The sequence below is a fragment of the Marmota flaviventris genome, chromosome 2, assembly GCF_047511675.1.
Source record: "Marmota flaviventris isolate mMarFla1 chromosome 2, mMarFla1.hap1, whole genome shotgun sequence".
Classification (NCBI taxonomy): Eukaryota; Metazoa; Chordata; class Mammalia; order Rodentia; family Sciuridae; genus Marmota; species Marmota flaviventris.
The window spans coordinates 164569075-164591178 of record NC_092499.1 but is presented as its reverse complement, the minus strand read 5'-3'; the positions used below and the strand labels follow the sequence as shown (position 1 = coordinate 164591178).

General features: G+C 32.8%; 1 protein-coding gene across 5 annotated transcripts in view; it reads left to right on the top strand.

Moving 5' to 3' along the window:
* Positions 1–22104, top strand: part of Macrod2 (mono-ADP ribosylhydrolase 2) — a 1986218-nt gene that overhangs the window by 65951 nt on the left and 1898163 nt on the right. For 4 of the 5 annotated variants that reach the window (XM_071608716.1, XM_071608713.1, XM_027920569.3 and 1 more), the window contains exon 3: positions 5110–5217. The exons of the other annotated variant lie outside the window; for it this stretch is intronic. In XM_071608716.1, the coding sequence (XP_071464817.1) occupies positions 5110–5217 (108 nt within the window). The remainder of the gene's footprint in view (positions 1–5109; positions 5218–22104) is intronic. 5 annotated transcript variants of the gene reach the window in all.

Here is a 22104-nt window from a genome sequence, read left to right as displayed (position 1 = left end):
TTTTAAAGCTGGGTGTGGTGACCCACATCTGTAATCCCAGTGATTTGGGAGACTGAGGAAGGAGGATCGAAAGTTCAGAGCCAGCCTTAGCAGTTTAGTGAGGCCTTTGTGGCTTAGTGATATCCTGTCTCAAAAAATAAAAAGGGCTGGTTACAAAATAAATAAATAAATAAATAAAAATAAAAATCTGTTTTTATTGCTTCTACTACTGTCTAGCTCTTTTTTTTTGACAATATCAATAGTATACAATCTAGAAGAGCAAAACTAACAGATCTTTCAACTTACATAAACCAGTGATGCAAAATTTGAATTGTTGCTTTGTGTATATATATATTTTTTGGTACTAGGGCTCAAACCTAGGGGCACTTAACCACCGAGCCACATCCCAGCTCTTATATATATTTTATTTAGAGATAGGGTCTTGCTAAATTGCTTAGAGCCTCGCTAAGTTACCGAGGTTGTCTTCGAACTCATAATCCTCCTGCCTCAGCCTCCCAAGCCATTGGAATTACATGTGGGCACTACCCGCCTGGCTTTGTGTACACATTTTTGTTGGAAAATTGAGGATATGGGAGAAAATATAATGAGATTAGTGCTGATAAAATACAGTGTGCATTGCTATGCAAATAAAAAAGGTGACCTCTCAGTTGGAATTTATATTTTGTAGTCACCGAGAACAGTTGGTGGTCAAAAATATGCTATTTGTTTTTGATTTATTGTCAAAGGAAGTGCTAACAATTCCTAATACCATGAAATTGCAGCCTGTAAGTATAGTATGGACATGCTTTTTTGGCATTCTATGTAAGAATGATGCTGACACTTTTCCTAAAGACTATTTTGAGTAACTTACTTGAATGATAAATGATAACAGTTTGTATTTATTCATGTTGAATTGTTTGATCCTTTACTTTGGGCTCAATTTAAATTTTCTGATGAAAGATCAAGAAACCAACCAACCAAACCTGAACTGTGATATAATGGTTTAAATTTTGATGCTTTCTCATTCTGAATGGAGAAAAATTGAAGGCATTCCCTCTAAAATCTGGAACAAGACAGGGATGCCCTCTCTCACCACTTCTGTTCAACATAGTTCTCGAAACACTGGCCAGAGCAATTAGACAGACGAAAGAAATTAAAGGCATCAAAATAGGAAAAGAAGAACTTAAATTATCACTATTTGCAGATGACATGATTCTATACCTAGCAGACCCAAAAGGGTCTACAAAGAAACTATTAGAGCTAATAAATGAATTCAGCAAAGTGGCAGGATATAAAATCAACACGCATAAATCAAAGGCATTCCTGTATATCAGCGACAAATCCTCTGAAATGGAAATGAGGACAACCACTCCATTCACAATATCTTCAAAAAAAATAAAATACTTGGGAATCAACCTAACAAAAGAGGTGAAAGACTTATACAATGAAAACTACAGAACCCTAAAGAGAGAAATAGAAGAAGATCTTAGAAGATGGAAAAATATACCCTGTTCATGGATAGGCAGAACTAACATCATCAAAATGGCGATATTACCAAAAGTTCTCTATAGGTTTAATGCAATGCCAATCAAAATCCCAACGGCATTTCTTGTAGAAATAGAGAAAGCAATCATGAAATTCATATGGAAAAATAAAAGACCCAGAATAGCAAAAACAATGCTAAGCAGGAAGTGTGAATCAGGCGGTATAGCGATACCAGACTTCAAACTACATTACAGAGCAATAGTAACAAAAACAGCATGGTACTGGTACCAAAACAGGCGGGTGGACCAATGGTACAGAATAGAGGACACAGAAACCAATCCACAAAACTACAACTATCTTATATTTGATAAAGGGTCTAAAAGCATGCAATGGAGGAAGGATAGCATCTTCAACAAATGGTGCTGGGAAAACTGGAAATCCATATGCAACAAAATGAAACTGAATCCCTTTCTCTCGCCATGCACAAAAGTTAATTCAAAATGGATCAAGGAGCTTGATATCAAATCAGAGACACGCCGTCTGATAGAAGAAAAAGTTGGCTACGATCTACATACTGTGGGGTCGGGCTCCAAATTCCTCAATAGGACACCCATAGCACAAAAGTTAATAACTAGAATCAACAAATGGGACTTACTCAAACTAAAAAGTTTTTTCTCAGCAAAAGATACAATAAGAGAGGTAAATAGAGAGCCTACATCCTGGGAACAAATCTTTACTCCTCACACTTCAGATAGAGCCCTAATATCCAGAGTATACAAAGAGCTCAAAAAATTAGACAATAAGAGAACAAACAACCCAATCAACAAATGGGCCAAGGACCTGAACAGACACTTCTCAGAGGAGGACATACAATCAATCAACAAGTACATGAAAAAATGCTCACCATCTCTAGCAGTCAGAGAAATGCAAATCAAAACCACCCTAAGATACCATCTCACTCCAGTTAGATTGGCAGCCATTATGAAGCCAAACAACAACAAGTGCTGGCGAGGATGTGGGGAAAAGGGTACACTTGTACATTGCTGGTGGGACTGCAAATTGGTGCAGCCAATTTGGAAAGCAGTATGGAGATTTCTTGGAAAGCTGGGAATGGAGCCACCATTTGACCCAGCTATTCCCCTTCTCGGTCTATTCCCTAAAGACCTAAAAAGAGCATGCTACAGGGACACTGCTACATCGATGTTCATCGCAGCACAATTCACAATAGCTAGACTGTGGAACCAACCTAGATGCCCTTCAATGGATGAATGGATAAAAAAAATGTGGCATTTATACACAATGGAGTATTACTCTGCATTAAAAAATGACAAAATCATAGAATTTACAGGGAAATGGATGGCATTAGAGCAGATTATGCTAAGTGAAGCTAGCCAATCCCTAAAAAACAAATGTCAAATGTCTTCTTTGATATAAGGAGAGTAACTAAGAACAGAGTAGGGTCGAAGAGCATGAGAAGAAGATTAACATTAAACAGGGATGAGAGGTGGGAGGGAAAGGGAGACAGAAGGGAAAATGCATGGAAATGGAAGGAGACCCTCAGAATTATACAAAAGTACATACAAGAGGAAGTGAGGGGAAGGGGAAAAATAATACAAGGGGGACAAACGAATGTCAGTAGAGGGGGCAGAGAGAGAAGAGGGGAGGGGAGGGGAGGGGAGGGGGGATAGTAGAGGATAGGAAAGGCAGCAGAATACAACAGACACTAGTATGGCAATATGTAAATCAATGGATGTGTAACTGATGTGATTCTGCAATCTGTATATGGGGTAAAAATGGGAGCTCATAACCCACTTGAATCAAATTGTGAAATATGATATATCAAGAACTATGTAATGTTTTGAACAGCCAACAATAAAAAATTAAAAAAAAAAACAAAAAAAAATCACAAAAAAAAAATTTGATGCTTTCTAATACCTTTTGTTAATAATTTCTTTACTTTTGGATAAAGAAGTATATGATTTATGGTCACATATGTTTAAAAATCATATCACTAAAATATAGTGTTATATAAAGACTTCATGAGAAAATGAATAAATACTTTTTAGGGCTATAAGCAGTTAGAGAATGGCTTAGAAATCTAATTACTGTGAAGGAGTATTGTACACACTGAAGCATGGAGAGAATAAAGTACTTATCTGAGCTCACACAGCTGTTAATTGGCAGAACTAGAAATCTGAACATGAATCTGGGAGTAAAGTCTGTTCCTGACTGAGAAAAATAGTACTCTAGGAGTCAATGAAGTAGTCAGCTCAATTATGGATGTTTTATATTTTGAAGTTTCTTAAAGTCCATCTCCTTTTTTTTTGTAAATTAGTTGACCCAATTTTCATTTTCTTTTTTTTAAAATTTATACATGACAGTGGAATGCATTACAATTCTTATTACACATATAGAGCACAATTTTTCATATCTCTAGTTGTATACTTCTCTATTCCCTTAACAAACAATTTTCTCACAATATTCTCCTCCTCCTTATTATTATCACCAGTGAATATTTTGCTTAGAATCTTTTAAGAAGAGAAATGGTTGCTAAGAATGGAATGCTTTGTAGGCAGAGACAGGAAGGATCACTTTAATGGCCAAAGATTATTTCCTTAGTCCTAGCCAATGTTTTCATTGTCTGATGGGTCCCAAAGACAATATGGGTTACTTATAACCTATCACTTCTAACCTCCAATATACTTCAAAATTGCATCTGAGAGTTTGTTAGTGAATGAATAGTATTGTCTTCTTTCATGAAAAGACTTGTACAGATCATAAATACTAAAAGTTGAGTTTATAAATCTGCTTCCCTAGAATTATATTTAAAAAGCCTTTTATGCATAGCAATTTAATATATTTAAAAACATTGACTTCATACATCTTTGTTTAATAAGTTTAATTTGTCTTAACATTGCTATTTGTCAAAAATAAATGACAATTCAAAATTTGTAGTATTTCTCTGAAATATCTAAAAAAATATAATTTTAGAATCTAAAGTTTTTTACTTATTTTAAGTACACCAACTTGCTGGCTGTTGTGTGTTGGGTAGAACTATTTCTCTTTCATATCTAACAGTGTCCTCTAGAGTGAAAGGTTAAATCCAACTTGATTAGAAGGACAATTTTACAAATTCAGATGTTCTTGAATATGTCCTGAGGTATAGCTTGTTATTTTAGATTAGCAAAGAGCTGACCCTTTTATTTTATTTTATTTTGTGTGGGGGCTCATCTAAATATTTTTTTCAAGGGTGCTTTTTAAGTAACTGGAAAAAACAGAAATAAGTTCCTTCACAAAAAAGTTATTTTTTCTTCATATTTGCACATTTTTTCTTATTTCCTTGTGAATGTAGTGGTACATAATTTTATCTTAAAATGGACATTTTAATAATAATAATAAATGTGTAATAGCAAATATTGAATAACTTGCCAAAATATAGCAAATGCCCAGTATGTGCATGATAGTGCATTTAGTTGAAGAATATAAAATAAATACATAATAAACTTATTCCTGGTATTAAAATACTTATTTCCACTGTCTTTTGTAGCAGAGAATAATCCATATTGATTCTTATGGTTATCTTGATTTAAATGTTGTCAATTAAATTTATGATATTACTATTAATATGTATCCCTTTTATTACAGAAGAAAATACTCAGGAAACATTACAGATGAAGAAAAGTTTGAGTGAAAAAGTTTCTCTGTATAGAGGTGACATCACATTGCTAGAGATAGATGCTATAGTCAATGCGGGTGAGTAGTTCATTTTTCTGTGATATGTTTTATTACATGAATATTATTTCAAAATATTTTTCATAAACAGAAATGGAAGTAACTTAGAAAAATATCCTTTCTGGTATGGAAATGTCATGTATTTTTTTTCTGGATTAAAAACATTGAGGATTTATTTTATATATGTCCCACAATTAATGTGCTATCTGCAATACCTTCTAGAGTGAGAGAAACTAAGTTGAGACTGGGGTTCTGTATCACCGGAGAAGTAGAAAATTGTTGCAGAAAATCTTTCAGAAGTAACTTTAGCAACTGTATGATTTTTAGTTTCATGCTTGAGTTAATAATTGGCCAAAGTGAACACAAGTTCCTTAAGCTATTTTCATGTTGAATAGGTGGTAACGAGATGATTGAACTATATTAGATAAAAGTAAAACCCAAAGAAATTATTTCTTTGGGGCTGGGGTTGTAGCTCAGTGGTAGAGTGCTTGCCTAGCATGTGTGACACACTGGGTTTGATCCTCAGCACCACATAAAAGTAAATAAACAAAATAAAGGTGTTGTGTCCATCTACAATTAAACAAAAATTAAAAAAAGAAATGATTTCTTTTATTTCAAAACTTTAGTTGTGTGGTTTTAGATTTTCATTTTCATTATGAAATGCTTTATTAGCAATCATAGTTTGTTTTAATAATTAATAGTCTAATTTTTCTATTTGAACATTGGGGAAGTATAACATGTTATTTATGATGGTCTATGTTTCCATGTATTTTATAATGAGGTCATATATCAAGAAAGACATAATAATTTCGAATCTATAAAATAAAATAAAAGGAATAAATATGAGGATATTTAATGGCTTTAATTTGTATTTTGTAAAGTTAGATCCTTTACAGACTGAAATTATCAAATAAAAACAAATTTGGGCATAGATAAGGAGAGGCTTTATCCCAAAAGACTATTAATTAATTAACATAGGACAGTAGGATGATTGCCATGTGGGGAGGAAGAAAATTGCAAAAGGGAAAACCATTTTAACCTTGCGATCTATAAGCATCTCCAGGATTAAGCAGAAAAGGACTTTTGTTTTATAGGGGAAATAAAGAAGGCTAGAAGAAAATGGGTGTGGGGGAATGGGAAGAGGGACTGGTATGAATGCACAGTAATATTCCCTGAGGTCAGCTGATTCCTGGCAGGAGCCATTAAAGAAGAGTTGTTGACCTTCCATTGTTGAAGTGTGGGCCAAAGTAAGAAACCTGAGTAAAATTTGGTAAAGTCCAGTTCCCAGACATTGAACAACCAGATAATAAATGAAAACAGTTGAGGTGATCATGTATGAGATAAAGAATGGGAATTTGGAGGGTCTGTGTCTGGCCTTTTATTTAAGTCATTAGGAAGAATGGTTCTTTGCAGTAAGCCATTTCTCAGAACATGAAAAGGTGAGTAATTTCTTGACTGTCATTATTTTTCCAGGAGTATGGGGTTCAGATAAAGTTCAGCATTGTCTAAAGATTCCTTCTGATGAGGGTTGGGGATTTTGCTCAGTGGCAGAGCTACTGCGTAGCATATATGAGGCCCTACGTTAGGTCCTCGGCCCTGGGCTTAAAACAAAAGGGAGAAAAACGAAGATGAAAACAAAACAAAAGAAAACCAAAAACCAAGGGGAAAAAAAGAGATTTCTTCTGATGAGTAAATTTACACAAGGTAGTAGGAAAATGCCTTGGTAGGTGAAATCAAGTTTTCCTAGAATACCTTCCACAATTCTGGGGACCTAGAAAGAAGGCTGGAAGCCTAGTCAGCTTGTTCTTCCCTAAGTTGGGTATTGGTTACTTTGTATGTAGCAGCTTTGCCATAATAAGTGCTGTTTCCTCTTTTTATTCCAATGCCCCTGTATTTCCTTTCTTCTCTGTTGCTTCTGCTGCTTCTCTAAAATGTAAAATTTTTCTTGAGAAAGTAGTCTGGGTCATTTAATCTCTGTGCTCTATGTCTCACTCCTTTTGGATAAAATGTCATCCTCAAGTCACCTCACAGGCTACAGGGCTTCCTTATATCTAGTCCCTATGGACTGTTTATTTTGTGGCCCTGGGTATCAAGATGCTTTGCTTTGACCTCTGGGGCCACTGGGGAGGATAGGTTCTTGGAAAGGGTCTCATATCTCCTCTCCAGTATGGAGTTCTGTTTAGGCATTTCCACAGTTAACAAGTCATTAATGATTTATTATAACGGAGATTCTATAAATAGTTGAGCTTTAATTTTATAATATTTAAATACACATCTCTATTTGTATGTGTGTATATATATGTGTGTGTATATATATATATGTGTGTGTATATATATATATATATATATATATATATATATATGGGAGAAAAATGAAAACAAAACCAAAACAACTATATATCTAGTTTTGCCCTGTGTAGTACAATTGACGACATCTATCTCCTTTGGAATACTTGAAGACTTGAAGACCACTCTCATGAGTTTTCTCTTTTTTTGTTATTAATATAACATAAAATTTGCCATGTTAATACACTTAATATCAAAATATGATATTTTTTGGCTTTTGTTAACTCTGTATCTATATTTTCCCCCTTGAAGCACAAAATGGTACCTTTTTTGTTTTCTGTGTCACTTGGAAAAGCAGTGTCCTATCTTTATATTCTTAAAATTTATTTGATACTATATATTTGTGAAAATGAATTAGATACAATTGAATTTGTAGTACCCATGACCAGTAGCATATTTAGCACTTCGGACTTTACACAGTGAAATGATTTGGTTCTGGTTTTAAAAATTATTTATTTGATAAAAACCATTATAGTTAATTTTAATTGAAATGAAAATGAAATGATTAACTCTTTAGATTCTTTCACATTTTATCTTGCTCTTCCTTGTATTTATAATTTTACATAGATGCCATACAATGAATTGATCTACAGATAATAGCAACTTTTGTTCACTTCCCTTTGGCATCTTTAGCTTATATTTCTGGCTGTGATAATTGTCATCTGGCCATGTTCTGTAAATCACAAGGATAACCTCATCAGGAAGTTCCTGGGTTGATGGGAAAGAGATGCCAAGTGTATAGTGTAATGACTCTATTTACAGCTTGCTGGTGTGCAATTTGTTTACCTGGTGTGGGAGGAGAGGCACAGCTGTTAACATTTCAGATGAACAAGGTAACATGAGAGGAAACTCTAGAGCTGCCTCTAGTAAGAGGTAAGTGAGAGGCAGTGCCTCCCAGCCATAGTGCGAGAGCAGCCCAGTCATCACTTTTTATTAGATTTCTAAGATTCTCTTTCCAGGACTACATTAGAACATTGAAACATTTGGTCTTAGTAGCTACAAATGGAATAATTTGATATTTTAAACTTTTTCCTAATAAAGTACGTTTTAAATTTTCTTAAACTTCTTTAGATGTTACCCGGGATAGCCTCCTATACATTCTTTTTTCATGTGATTATATTTTCATAAAATAGTTTTTGTAGGTGTCATGGTAGCAGGGAAGTAGTACTAGTTGAGAATCAGGCAGACCTAGGCTCAAATTCAGATTCTCTCCAGGACTATTTTTTGGTAAAATTTTTATTTTGAAATAATTATAGGAAATTAATTGTTAATTATTAATTAGAGTCCTATGTACCCTTCCCTTATACTCATGTAAACTTCCTACAATAGTGATATTTTGTAAGCTATGATACAATATAAAACCCAGGAAATTGGTATTTGTATATAACTATTGTCTAGACCTAGACTATATATTTTCATCGTTTTTTTTTTTTTTTTTTGGTGTGTGTGTGTGTGTGTGTGTGTGTGCTGGGGATTGAACCTAGGGTCTTGTGCATGTAAGGCAAGCACTCTACCAACTGAGCTGTGTCCCCAGCCCATTGTTCATCATTTTAACTTACATTTGTGTGTGTGTGTGTGTGCTGGGGATTGAACCTAGGGCCTTGTGCATGTAAGGCAAGCACTCTACCAACTGAGCTGTATCCCCACCCCATTGTTCGTCATTTTAACTTACATTTGTGTGTGTGTGTGTGTGTGTGCATACATATACACACATGCACGCATATGTATATAAAATACATATATATATTTTAGTCCCATGTATAAATTTTTTTAACTACCATACAATCCAGATAAAGAACTTTTTTTTATACTAGGAATTTAATCCAGGGATATATTTTAGCTTTCATAATTACTAACATGTAAATACTGAATAGATTTCATACCACTGATTTCTTTTTCCAAATAACTCAACTTAGTAGAGAAGATGGAGAATACCTTCCACATTTATAAGCATTATTTTTCTATTGCACTGAACAAGTTTTTCTTAGTGTAAAACAGTGGTACTCAAGACAGCAGCTGCTTTCTTCCTGAGCATTTAAAACACCAGTTATTTTTACATGAATTTGTGTAATTAATGTGTAATTGACACTGATCTATATGTGCCTTAAGTTTGACCCTATTTTATCTCTAATTTTAAATAAAGTACTTTTGACTATGTAACAGAGTGGTATTTTCAATTATGAATTATGTATATGTGTTGTACAGATTATGAAAATTGTATTTCACAAGCAGTATTTTTCTAGGAAAAAAAATAAGCCTTTTCCATGTGAAATTCACACTTTTAAATTAATTACCTCACGGTGATACTTGAAAACATTTTGGTATGCATCCTTAAATCTTTAGGGGTAAGCTAACAAAATTTCAAGTGCCACCTAAATTGAAGAGTAAGAAACTTTTACTTGACAAAAGAAGCAGCATAGATTTACTGAGTTCTTATTATAAGTCAAGAACTGGGTTAAACAGTGGAGGTAAAGAAAGTAAGTTAACAGTTGCCATTTGCATGATAAATTGCTCTATTAGAGTTGTGTTTAAGGTGCCATGGGGAATAGAGAAAAGAATATAACCCAAGGGAACAGGCAAACACATGGTGCACATAGGCAAACACATGGTGCACATAGGGAACCACATGTGGCTGAGTGTGCAGAGAGCAAATACAGTCAGGGGCTAGATTAGGAAGTGCTTCCTGTGTCACCTTCACAGGATTATGTATTTTTTAATCAAAGAAGATGGGGCATCTTCGAAGAATTTTTCAGAGGGGAAAGATGCATTACAGATTATGTGTCAGAAAGATCCTTCTGTGAAGATAAACTGGGGAATGATAAATTTAAGGGAAGACCAAATTCAAAGATGAAACTATTTAAAATTTTTTTTTTTTTAGTTGTAGATGACACAATACGTTTATTTTTATTTTTATGTGATGCCAGGGATCGAACTCAATGCCTCAAGTATGCCTTGCATGTCAGATCAGCTGTCAACTCCTGTTGGAAATCAACCCTGTTGAGGAGTCACTCATTAGTATCATGTCTGGTCTCTAGTAAACATATTTAATTTCTTTCCAGCTCAGGCCTTATAAAAAGTTTGAAATATTTTCAAAATATTTAACACATAATGGACATTTTTCTTGATAGCTAGTCTGCCATGTCACTAGAAAGGAAAGACTCAGTGTATTTTCATAAATATATACAATCCCTAATATTTAAGAACCACAGCTTTTTTTAGTGTTGCCCCTGGAGTTATCTTTCTAGTAATATTTGATCATGTTACTTCTCTACCAAAAACCTTTCAACAACTGCCTATTCCATGAAGTGTCCTCTCCTAGTATATGGAACAAAATCCTTCATGATTTGACCTAGGGCACATTTTCCAGTTTCATTTTTAACTATAACTTTATTATCTTCATTTCTGCCTTCCCAATCTGAGCAAATTTATGTATGTCTATATTCACTATTTACTTATAGAGATGCTATAGAACTTTGTCATAGAACTGAGTCCTTTTGCGTTAGATATGTTTGTTTATGTCTGCTTACTGTAGTTTCTTTGGCAGCAAGTATCATATTGTGGTGCATTTAGGAGCTCAAATAATTTACAGTCAGTAATCCATAGCAATATGACTTAAAAAACATTGACCAATGAACACAAAAGGTATATATTATACTTTGTACAGATAATTTAGTTATAATAGCAATGAAAATGGTGCCCAGTTTAAACCAATAAGTATTTTGATGCAGATCTAAGTATTTGCTACCTTAACTTTTTTTTTTTTTTTTTTTGATACTGGAGATTGAACTCAGGGGCACTTGACCACTGAGCCACACTCCTAGCTCTATTTTGTGTTTTATTTAGAGACAGGGTCTCAGTTGCTTAGCACCTTGCCATTGCTGAGACTGGCTTTGAACTCAGAATCTTCCTGCTTCAGCCTCTAGAGCCACTTGGATTATAGGTGTGTGCCTCTGTACTCAGCTGCCTTAACTTCTAATTAATTTTTTTTGTACTATTTATCTCACATTTCATATTTTCCCCCATTGTTGGACTCCCTTAAGCACTTAATTTTGTTACTATACCTTTTGAGTTTAAGGTAATGAATTCTTTAATATAGATACTATGATATTATTCCAAGCCATTTATATTGAATATAGACAATTCCTTGACATTTTTGTCCAGCGAATATTGACATTTGGGTCCAGGGAATAGTATTAACCAACAAAACATTTGGAGTTTTTATAAAAAATACCTAGTAATTAGCATGTCTATCAAATAGTATCTCATCTTTTAATCCTTCATTAAAAATTCAACTTGCACTATTAGTGAATTGACTGCAGGTCATTTACTGAAGTGCTGTCAAGCAGTCTGATAAAATCTGGAAAACATGACCAATTGAAATATAATTGGCATATCTTTCATAGTTTATTCTAATTATGAAAGGATTAAATCCAAACCTTTTCAAAGGCAAAAAAATAAAAAAAATAAAAATACCTTGCTCTCCAGTGCAAGAATTGTACATGGTGCTGGGCATGGTGGAACACTCCTGGGATTCCAGTGGCTTGGGATGCTATGGCAGGAGGATTGCAAGTTCAAAGCCAGCCTTAGCAACTTATTGAGGCCCTAAACAACTCAGTAAGAACCTGTCTCTAAATAAAAATATACCAAAAAGGGCTAGGGATGTGGGTCAGTGGTTTAAGTGTCCTTGGGCTCAATCCTTGGTACCAAAAAAAAAAAAAAATGTACATGGTAAGATTATTTTTTTCTCGTCTAATGTTTCAATTTTGTAGTATATATGAGAGAATGCATTTATCATCAGTAGGCCTAGACAGATAAATACAAGGATGAATTAAGGTTAAAAACTTTTGTGGCTTTTAGTAAATTTTATTGGCACTATTTTGGATTGAGAGTGGATTATATTTCTTTTTTTCATGTAGAGATTGGCTAGATCTAATACAGAAAATAGGCCTAGAAGCAAATAGGTTCATTGTATGCAAAGTATATACCATATATTCTGTTTGGAAATGCAAGAAAGCTGGTAAATTAATTTTTCTTAATTTATTTTGGTTTCATCCTTGTGATGAATAAATTGTAGTTTTGAGGCAGAGGATGAATTTTTAGGTTCCATATCTATGTTGTTTACTTTTAAAAACACTCTGCCTGTGTGCATTGTGGGCAGGATAATTAGTTCCTTACCTTGTGGTTTTCAGTTATACAGTTAAGTATATATTTATTCTTTAGTTTTAACATAGTATTTCCTCAGTGGTTCTTTTGGGAGAGGATAATAGTTGCATCCTCAAATCTTCTTGCCCTTAGAGATTAAGTGCTTTTCCTAGATTTCTGATGATTTTTTTTGAGAGAATACTTACATTATGATGAAGACTTTTTCTTCTGAAATATTCTTTGAATAAATTTCTGATGTTACCAATTGCCTCTCTATTTCCTGACACTGCCACCTTCTCTCTGTAAGGCTTCAGCCCAGACAGAACACAGATCCATTTCTCCTCTATTTCTAAATGTATTTACAATATTGCCAGTATATAGTAGGTGTTTACAGTAACTTGGGGGCACATCCGGCTGGCCTAGCATCTTAATGTAGCACCACATAGGATGATCTCTTTATAGTGACCAGGTCCTTGTATCATCTTACACGAAATGTGTTCATAGAGTTTTGGTCTTTGCTAGATCATAAGTGGAAAATACATCCACTTAATTTATGTTTCAATATTCTGTGATTAGAGAAAACTTAAATTGTACCATAATCACAGATAAATATTTTATAGGAGATATAGTTTTTCATTATTTTGTAGATGTGGGTTGTACAATAAAAAGTGATAATTCTCCAAGCATAAATGGGTTGGACTGAGTCACCAAAACACATTGGAAAAGATGGCCTTTTAAACAAGCGGCTTTGAGAAAACCAAATATCCATAAGTAGAAGAATGAATCAGATCCCTTTCTCTCATCCTGCACAAAGTCAACTCAAAATGGGTCAAAGAGCTGGGAATTAGAGCAAAATCTTTGCAACTAGAAGAAAATGTAAGATCAACACTTCAACATATTGATGCAGGTGCTGAACACCTTAACAAAACCCCTAAAGCTCCAGAAATAAAACAAAGGCTCAGTGAGTGGGATGGCATAAAGTTAAAAAGCACAATGAAGGAAGTGAGACCATGAAGAGAGGACCTACAGAATGGGGGAAAACATTTGCCAGCTACTCTTCCAACAGTGGATTAGTATCCAAAATGTATAAAGCACTCAAAAAATGAATCATAAAAAACTAATAAAAACAAATAACCCATTCAATAAATGGGCAAGTGAATTAAGCAAAATTCAAAAGAAGAAATACAAATAACCAGCAAATATACGAAAAAATTCGCAACATCTTTATCTCTCAGGGTAATGCTAACTAAAACTTCCCTGTCATTTTATCTCATTTCAGTTAGAATGGTAATCATAACAAATACAAACAACAATAAATGCTGGTGAGGATGTGGAGAAAAAGGAACTGATGGTAGGATTTTAAATTAGTACAATCACTATGGAAATTAGTATGGAGGCTCCTCAAAAGACTAGTAATATATTTATACACTCATTGATATTATCCCAAAGAATTAAAGTCATCATATTAGAAGCAATACATGCATACCCATATTTATAGCAGCACAAATCACAATAGCCAAGTTATGGAACCAGCCTAGTTGTCTGTCAATAGATGAATGAATAAAGAAAATCTAGCATATGTACATAATGGAGTTTGACTCGGCCATAAAAATGAATGAAATTGGGGCTGAGATTGTACCTCAGCGGTAGAGTGTTTGCCTAGAATGTGTGAAGCACTGGGTTCTATCCTCAGCACCATATAAAAATAAAAAAATAAAATAAATATATTGTGTCCATCTACAACTAAAAAATTTTTAAAAAAATGAATGAAAGTATGCCATTTGCTGGTAAATGCATGGAACTGAGAAGCATCATGTTAACTCAGTAACCAAAATTAAAACTCAAAACTTAAATCATGATATGTGGGAAGCTAGAAAGAAAAAAGAAAAAAAAGTATCTCATAAAATAGAAAGGAAATCAATAGAGTAGAGGAAGGGAATTGGGTGGGGGAGGAGGATGGCAGGGAAAGAAGAGGTACTGGGAAATGACATTTATGTTCAAGCACAAATAGGTCACAGTGAATCCCACTGTTAATTATATTGCACCAATAAAAATCTATTAATAAAATATCCTCAAAAGGTTTTTAGGAGAATAAAGAGGAGTTGCTTTAGTCAAAGATTAAAATTTTTCAGAAAAATGATTTTTTAAAAGGAAAACTAACGAAGGTTGATTTATAATTTAGTAGTTCTTTCTACCCATACATGCCAAGAAAAGGTACATTTACATTGTGGCTATTATATAAGGCTTAAAGTCAGATCAATTATGATTTTAACTATGTCTTTTCAACCTCCTGTTCAAATAATCTTTAGCAAATAATTCACCTGTTCTGAACTGCATTTTCTCATTAGTAGACTAGGGATAATAATAGGGTTGCTTCACAGAGTTGTTTTGAAAATCCAGAGAATGAAAATCAAAAGAGATACAAAGTACTTCACAGAGTGCTTAGTATATATACATGTTCAGTTAATGCTTATTTACTGATCTTGATTCTAATATTAGAAAAATGACATTTATATGAATGTCATAAGGTTATTATGGGTGTTTTCAAGTCTTATGCACAGAAAGATGGGTATATGACCAACTTTAACTTTTATAGTATTTACCTGACCTATATCCAGGAATTCTGAAACTGTAAAACAAAATCATGTTTCTGCAATATTAGTAGTAATCTATATGAATCAATGGCCAAGGAAAAGAATAGATTTAGTTTACTTTAGTGATAAATATTTTAACTATTGTTATAGTTGTGTAAAAAATGAAGATAGTGACATATGATTAGAATATGATCAGATAGATTACCATCTAATAGATGGGTGTAATTTAATGTAGAGAACTTAAAGTAGAATATTTGAATTTTTATGTAGGTGAGTCAGGCAGTATGACAGCATATGATGAAATATTTAAAAAAAAATTTAGTGCTGGGTATCTAACCCAGGGCCACTGAGAAATTTTATTTTATACAAATTTCTTTAGTCACCTTTACTTGATTAAATTAAATGTCATTTTTATGTATTTGTTCAACTGAAGTATAATTCAGAAATTAGAATTTTGAAATTATAATTGAAATCATTAGAAAAATAAGATTCATATAATCTGTAAAATATTTAAGGACAGGATTGACAGCTATTATTTGATTCTATATAAGAAATTTCCTGGTACTAATAAAGCACTAAAATTTTTTTTTGAGTTCTTGTATTATAATTTTTCTTTTAACTTTTTGTTGAGCAATAAATGACACACACATACAAATGTATACAGCTCAGTTAATTTTTACAAACTGGTAACTTATGATTTAACATCCAGATTAAAAAAAAATATCAGTATTGCAAAGTTCCCTGGTTTCCCATAAAATCCTGTAGTGGATACAAAATAGTGTAGTTACTGTTCTAACTTCTAGCAGCATAAATTAGTTTTATTAGTTTTACATTTTAGATTCATTTTGTATTTTATATAAATAGAACAATGTACTGTTTATGCTTCACTGTTTGGCTACTTTTTTCATCTTTATGCTGGCAAGATTGATGCATACTGTTTGGTATCAATGTAGACAATTATCATTGGTATTAATATTTCATTATGTGAATATGTCACAATTTATATACCCAGTCTACTATTAGTGGGCATTTAGGTAGTTTCCAGTTTGGGTCTATTGGTATTACAGTGAACATTCTAACATGTTTGTGTTTATAATAGTGTATGTATATATTTTTATAAACAAATATGTATTTCTATTGGGTCTTTATCTGGTATAGGAGTCACTTTAAGCCTTAGTAGATAATGCCTTGTGGTTTTCAAAGTGAAAGTATAACTTTATATTTTCATTAGCAGGGCATTCTCATAAGCATTTGGTATTTTTTATAGTTTTAGAAAAATAGTGCATGACTTAGGTTAAATGGTAATATTTTAATGAATTTGTAAGGTATGCAATGATAAATTTGAGCTTTTAGCTGTTAGGATCTCAGTGTCTTTCTTTTAACTAGTGCGAGGATAACTAGAAAACAGTTTCTATGAGGACAGGGTAAAAGTATGAATAAAAATGAAGCTTTGTAATGTGTTAAATCATCATTTCTTATTTGTTATATTTTTCTGCTCTCTGGCCTGTCATTTTGCTTTTCTGATCTTCATTTTTTTCTGAAGTAATTTTTGAAATTAAACATTAAATCCTTTAAAGTATTAGAAGATAATTCTCAAGAGAAAATAATTGCCAAGGGGAATGGATGGTTGCCAAGAAATTCCCCTCTGGAGTTTTCTTCTATTTTTGACCCCTCCTGTCTCTACTTTTAAGGAAATATCTCTTAGAGTTAAATAGCAACAAAGTGCAGAACTTTTTTTTAGTTTTTATAAGAAAGTAAAAGAAAAAAAAATGCAGGGGGAAGCAGCATCATCTGCTTGAGCTTTTTTTTTTTTTTTGTATTTAGAGATTTTTTTTTCTCTTTTTGAGAATTATTCAGTGTCACTTAGGGAAATATATTTTGTTTGTTATATACATACTGGTCAACTGAATTTTTAAAAAAGAATACTTTTCTTCTGGTTAAAAAATATACCTTAATATGTTAAAAAAGGGAAAACAATAATAAAACATCATCTATACATATTATTGTTAAGTTCATATTTGTTTACTTCAGGTTCTTTCTTTTTATTTCATAGATTTTTTTGATAAAACTGGTATAATAGTACATTTTGTATCTGATGATTGATTTTTTGTTTGTAAATACAGTAATCATTTTATGTATAAGTTTTAATGGATGCACAGTATTTAATCATATGCTTGAATGTTAATTCATTTAATTGCTCTCTGATTGTTGGGAATTTACATGGTTTCATGTTTTTTGCTATTATAGATAGGCTGAGATATCATTGTAGCTGAGAAATCTGTGCTAAAATCTTTAATTATTCTTTGGAATAAGTTCTTTGAAGTGAAATTGTAGGGTTATAAAAGTTTTTAAATTTTTGGATATATGTAACCTGGTAGTATGGAAGGGTTAAAATATCTCTCAAGGTGTAAAAGATATAAAACTTGCTCAATATAGGATTTGATGAATTGTACTTCAATGTTGTTTTAAATTGCTTTTTTTTAAGACAAAAGGAATATAGGTTTTGCTACTACCTTGTGTAGTAAAACGCAGGATTTTACTGATAAAATTTTATTGACATTAGTAGGCCACAAGTAACTTGGTGGATTTTACCAGCAGGCAGTGGATGATGGAGTTCGGGTTGGCTGAGGCCTGGGTAACATCCAATGCTGAATGTTTCTAAACTGAGAAACCCAAGTAGCTTAATTTTAATGCTGCTGCTTCTCTTCCTGAAATTTAAGATGGTAGGGTCAGATGGTTACTGAAGTTCCTCAAAATGAGAGATGAATTATTTTTTTTCACTTTCATGGTATATTACACCTAGCACAGCACTTAGCAGTGGGGAGATCTTATGGCTACCATTTTGGTTCAAAGAGGGCACTGAGGATAGTTTTTCTAAAATTTCAAGATTTTGTAGGTAAGATGATCGTAAAGTCCACCCCTGGACCTAGGATCAGTGAAGCTCCATAGGTGCTGTATTAGACAGAGCAGCTATGCTTTCTCATCTTCAGCTTCAGAAGGTTTACTAAGTCTTCTCAATGCTACTTTTCATGTGGATGGAAACAGTTGGACCAAGACTGTAGAGGAAGGAACCAGTCCTGTAAGATGGTATACAGTTAGTATTTACATTATGAGGGCCATGGGGAAAGTAGATTCTAATTCTGTCTGCAGTTAACAATGAATAAACATATCCTCTTTTTACAAGTTCAGTTCTTGTAATTGTATGGCTTGTGAGGTGGATTATAGTTAAATTTAAATAAAAGTTGAACTTTATAATGATACAAACTGGCATTTCATGCTATTTGGAATACACCATTCTTTTTGCTTTTTACAATTTAATTTTTAAAATTACATAGTAAAATTGAAAAATTTTTTGGTGTGCAGTTCTATTAAATTTAATGAAATAAATATATATTTTTTTGTTTCATATAAAGGTTTCACAGTTTGTGTTCCCTAAAGTTAATGTATTGAAATCTTACTCTCTAATACAACATTTTGGAGAGGTATGACTTTTAAGAGTGATTAGATGGGTTTTGCTCAATGAATGGATTAATACTGTTAGCATGGGAGTCATTTATGCAGAGAATTGGTTCCTTATGAAAGGATGAGATTGCCTATGTACTTACACTTTATTTTCCCCCTCTTCCCCTGATTCTTCTCCCTCTCTTATTTCTCTCCCATGTGATGTCTTCTACATATTATGGAGACAGTAATAAAGCACCAACCACTTGTTGGTTTCTCTGTCTGGGACTTTCCAGCCTCCAGAACTATGAGAAATAAATTTATGACCATTATAAATTTTCCAGTCTCAGGTATTCTATTACAGCAGAACAATATAGATGGAGGTAATAGTAAACTTAATTTCAAAAAGTTGGGGTTGGGGCTGTAGCTCAGTGGTAGAGTGCTTGCCTCACACTGTGAGGCACTGGGTTTGATCCTCAGTACCACATAAAAATAAATAAAGATATTGTGTCCATATACAACTAAAAAATATCTAAAAAAGTTATTTTTTTCTCCTTTTTTAAAATGAGTATGGAAACTTCTACTTTTGTGGACTTTAAAACTACTAGATGGGGCCTGGGGTTGTAGCTCAGTGGTAGAGTGCTCCCCTAGCACGTGTGAGGCCCTAGGTTCGATCCTCAGTACCACATAAAAATAAATAAATAAAATAAAGGTATTAAAAAAACTACTGGATGGTATTCATTTTGTTCAATCAACTGAATATAAATGTACTTATTTAATTATTTGTTTACTTGTTTTTTCTGCAATTAAAGCCATAGTTTATATGTAATATGGGGATTTCTTTTATGAAGTGAACCCTGTTTTTAAAAATGAAAGAGTCAATGCTTAATATTTGAGTAGAACAGTATTCTTATTTGTATTTCATATTTGCTGTTTTTTGATTGACAGTGGTAAATTTTGTGTTATTATAAAGGAAGATTTGATCATTTTGATAAAAAAGAAGGTTGATAATTATTTTTCAGCATTCTTCTGTAGTTTAGCTTTCTAGTTACAGAAACAATCAATGTTTACATTTAAATAAGACAGAAATAAATATTTTATTTTGACAAAGTATCAGTACAAAGGCAGCAACTTTTTCACTACACATTCCATTTTTATATTTTTGAAGAAGCAAAGTTATGGTATAAAAATTTCCATAGCTTCTTTTAACTTTGAAGTGCAATGTGATTTGCTTTGTTAAGTTTTAATTTTATGACACATCACATCTCTGTCATGTCCAAAATTAAACTTCAAAGTAAGTTATATTTTCCCACACTGGGATTATGAATAGAATAAATAACCAGAGAAATGTTTAAATGAATGTAGAAGTATACGGATGTTGACTAGGCTAACTACATCTTCCCATATAAACAGCCTATTAATGTGCAATCAGTGACTAGAGTTGCCATGAACTTGGAGCTTAATGAACAGGTGGAGAAAGAGGATGAATACCAATCTAAAATGGATCTGACAGCTTATCAGGCAGTTTCACTGATCGCTAATCCATTTCATTTGGCAACTTAATTTATCACACAGTTAGAATTTTCATCCCAAGGGTTTTCAGGTGGAAATTAATTCAGAAACATGTCCAACACTGCTGGGTTGAAGAGACCATCTTAAGCTTTGTGAGGATACTTAGAAATAAATTATTTTAAATGCAGAAACCAGGTTTTCTTAATGGTTCCATTTGGTTTATCCAGTTCTTTCTTAAAATATTTATATGGTTGTAGTATCTGATGATATAATTATAACATTGAATTTTTAAAGTTTATTCATGTAAGAAAATTTCTAAATTTAATTATTAATTTTATTCATTGGTGAAATAACCACTAAAATGTTAGATGACCTTGTGAATATAATTATATCTTTACATATAGAAAACCCATAAGGTTTTGAATATGTTTATAGCATTCCTAGCAAGAAATAATGAAAAAAAGAAATTATTTCTTAAAGGTATTAGGTTTTAAGTACTTTAGAAATATCTTTTTTAAACTCATTATTTTACTTAAAAATATCTACTAAAGTAATGTTCCTAACAATAAGGAAGAAAGGTGACCTGCCTTTTATAGGTTACACTCTGACTCTGCTTGGATTTCACAGGGACGTGATTCATTAGTTGGTGTTGGCTTAGGACCTGGCTATAGTTTAAAATAACTTCAAAACTAGGAACACATTTTCTTCACCTTTTAAAGATTTGATGTATAGTGCGTAGAAAGTTAAATTGAATATTGATCCTTGAAAAGCAAATGTGTCCTGTAAAAAAATGACAGAACAAAAGAATACAATAGACGATGATAGAGTGATTGATTGTCCAAAGCCTGGAGATAGGCACCTCTCCCTTATATGTCATCTTCTCTAGGTATCTGTAACTCTGAGAGCATGATGAGGATGAAGTGTTAGAGGAGATTAGTTGCACCCTGACATGAACTGTTACATTTTATAAAAAGATTGAGGGAAGCTGATAACAAATCATTTCTAAGAAGGAATTTGAAAAATGAAGAAGAGGGCACAAGATCAATAAGATCTATGATATAACTCCAGGAAGGGACACTGGGGAATTTTTTTATAATTTTTCAAACCCTGAGGTACCTTCAAAAGAATTTAAGTCAATGAAAAATAATCAAGATGACAAAAAAAAAAAAAAAAAAAAACCACAAAATGGGATAACCCTGTCATTGATTACATATGTCAGGAAAATTTTGCCTATTATTCTATGACCAGGGTTTTTAAAGTAGTAGCTTCATAATCTAGAGGGGATCTGTGTTGAATCAGCCTGCCATCCTTCCCAAATCCCCTTGCTGAGTCTTTGGCATTTTCTCCTGAAATATAGTGCAGACCTGCAACCTTGTCATTTCTACAATTGGACTTTGTTTTCTACTTTTGATGGAAAATGGTCACTGAGTCTAGTACTAGCCCTTGGGAATCAAGCCAAAATTAGAAAAAAAATCCTTGGGTCATATTTTACTTTCTTTCTATTAGAGAATTGTTTGTGTCAAACTTTAGTGGGCATCAGAAGTTGCTGCTGTGTTTATCAATTAGAAGATCATATTGCTTTAGTTCTGCTTTCAAAAGTTCTAGGAGTTTAAATGTTAATTGAGAGTTGAATATTTTTCTTCAGTGCCACATACATGTGGCCATTCTTGGTAAGAACTGAGAAAAAAAGTCCAAATAAAATAAAATAGAACAAACATAGAAATACATAAATGGTGGTGATTCTGATTTTTTTCCCTTAGGGAATTTGAGATCCAGTAAGTAAACTTCTATTGGGATATTATTCAAATATAACACAGGCTAACCTATTAATGACCCAAATTTTATATCTGTAGATTTACTGATCTACATAGGT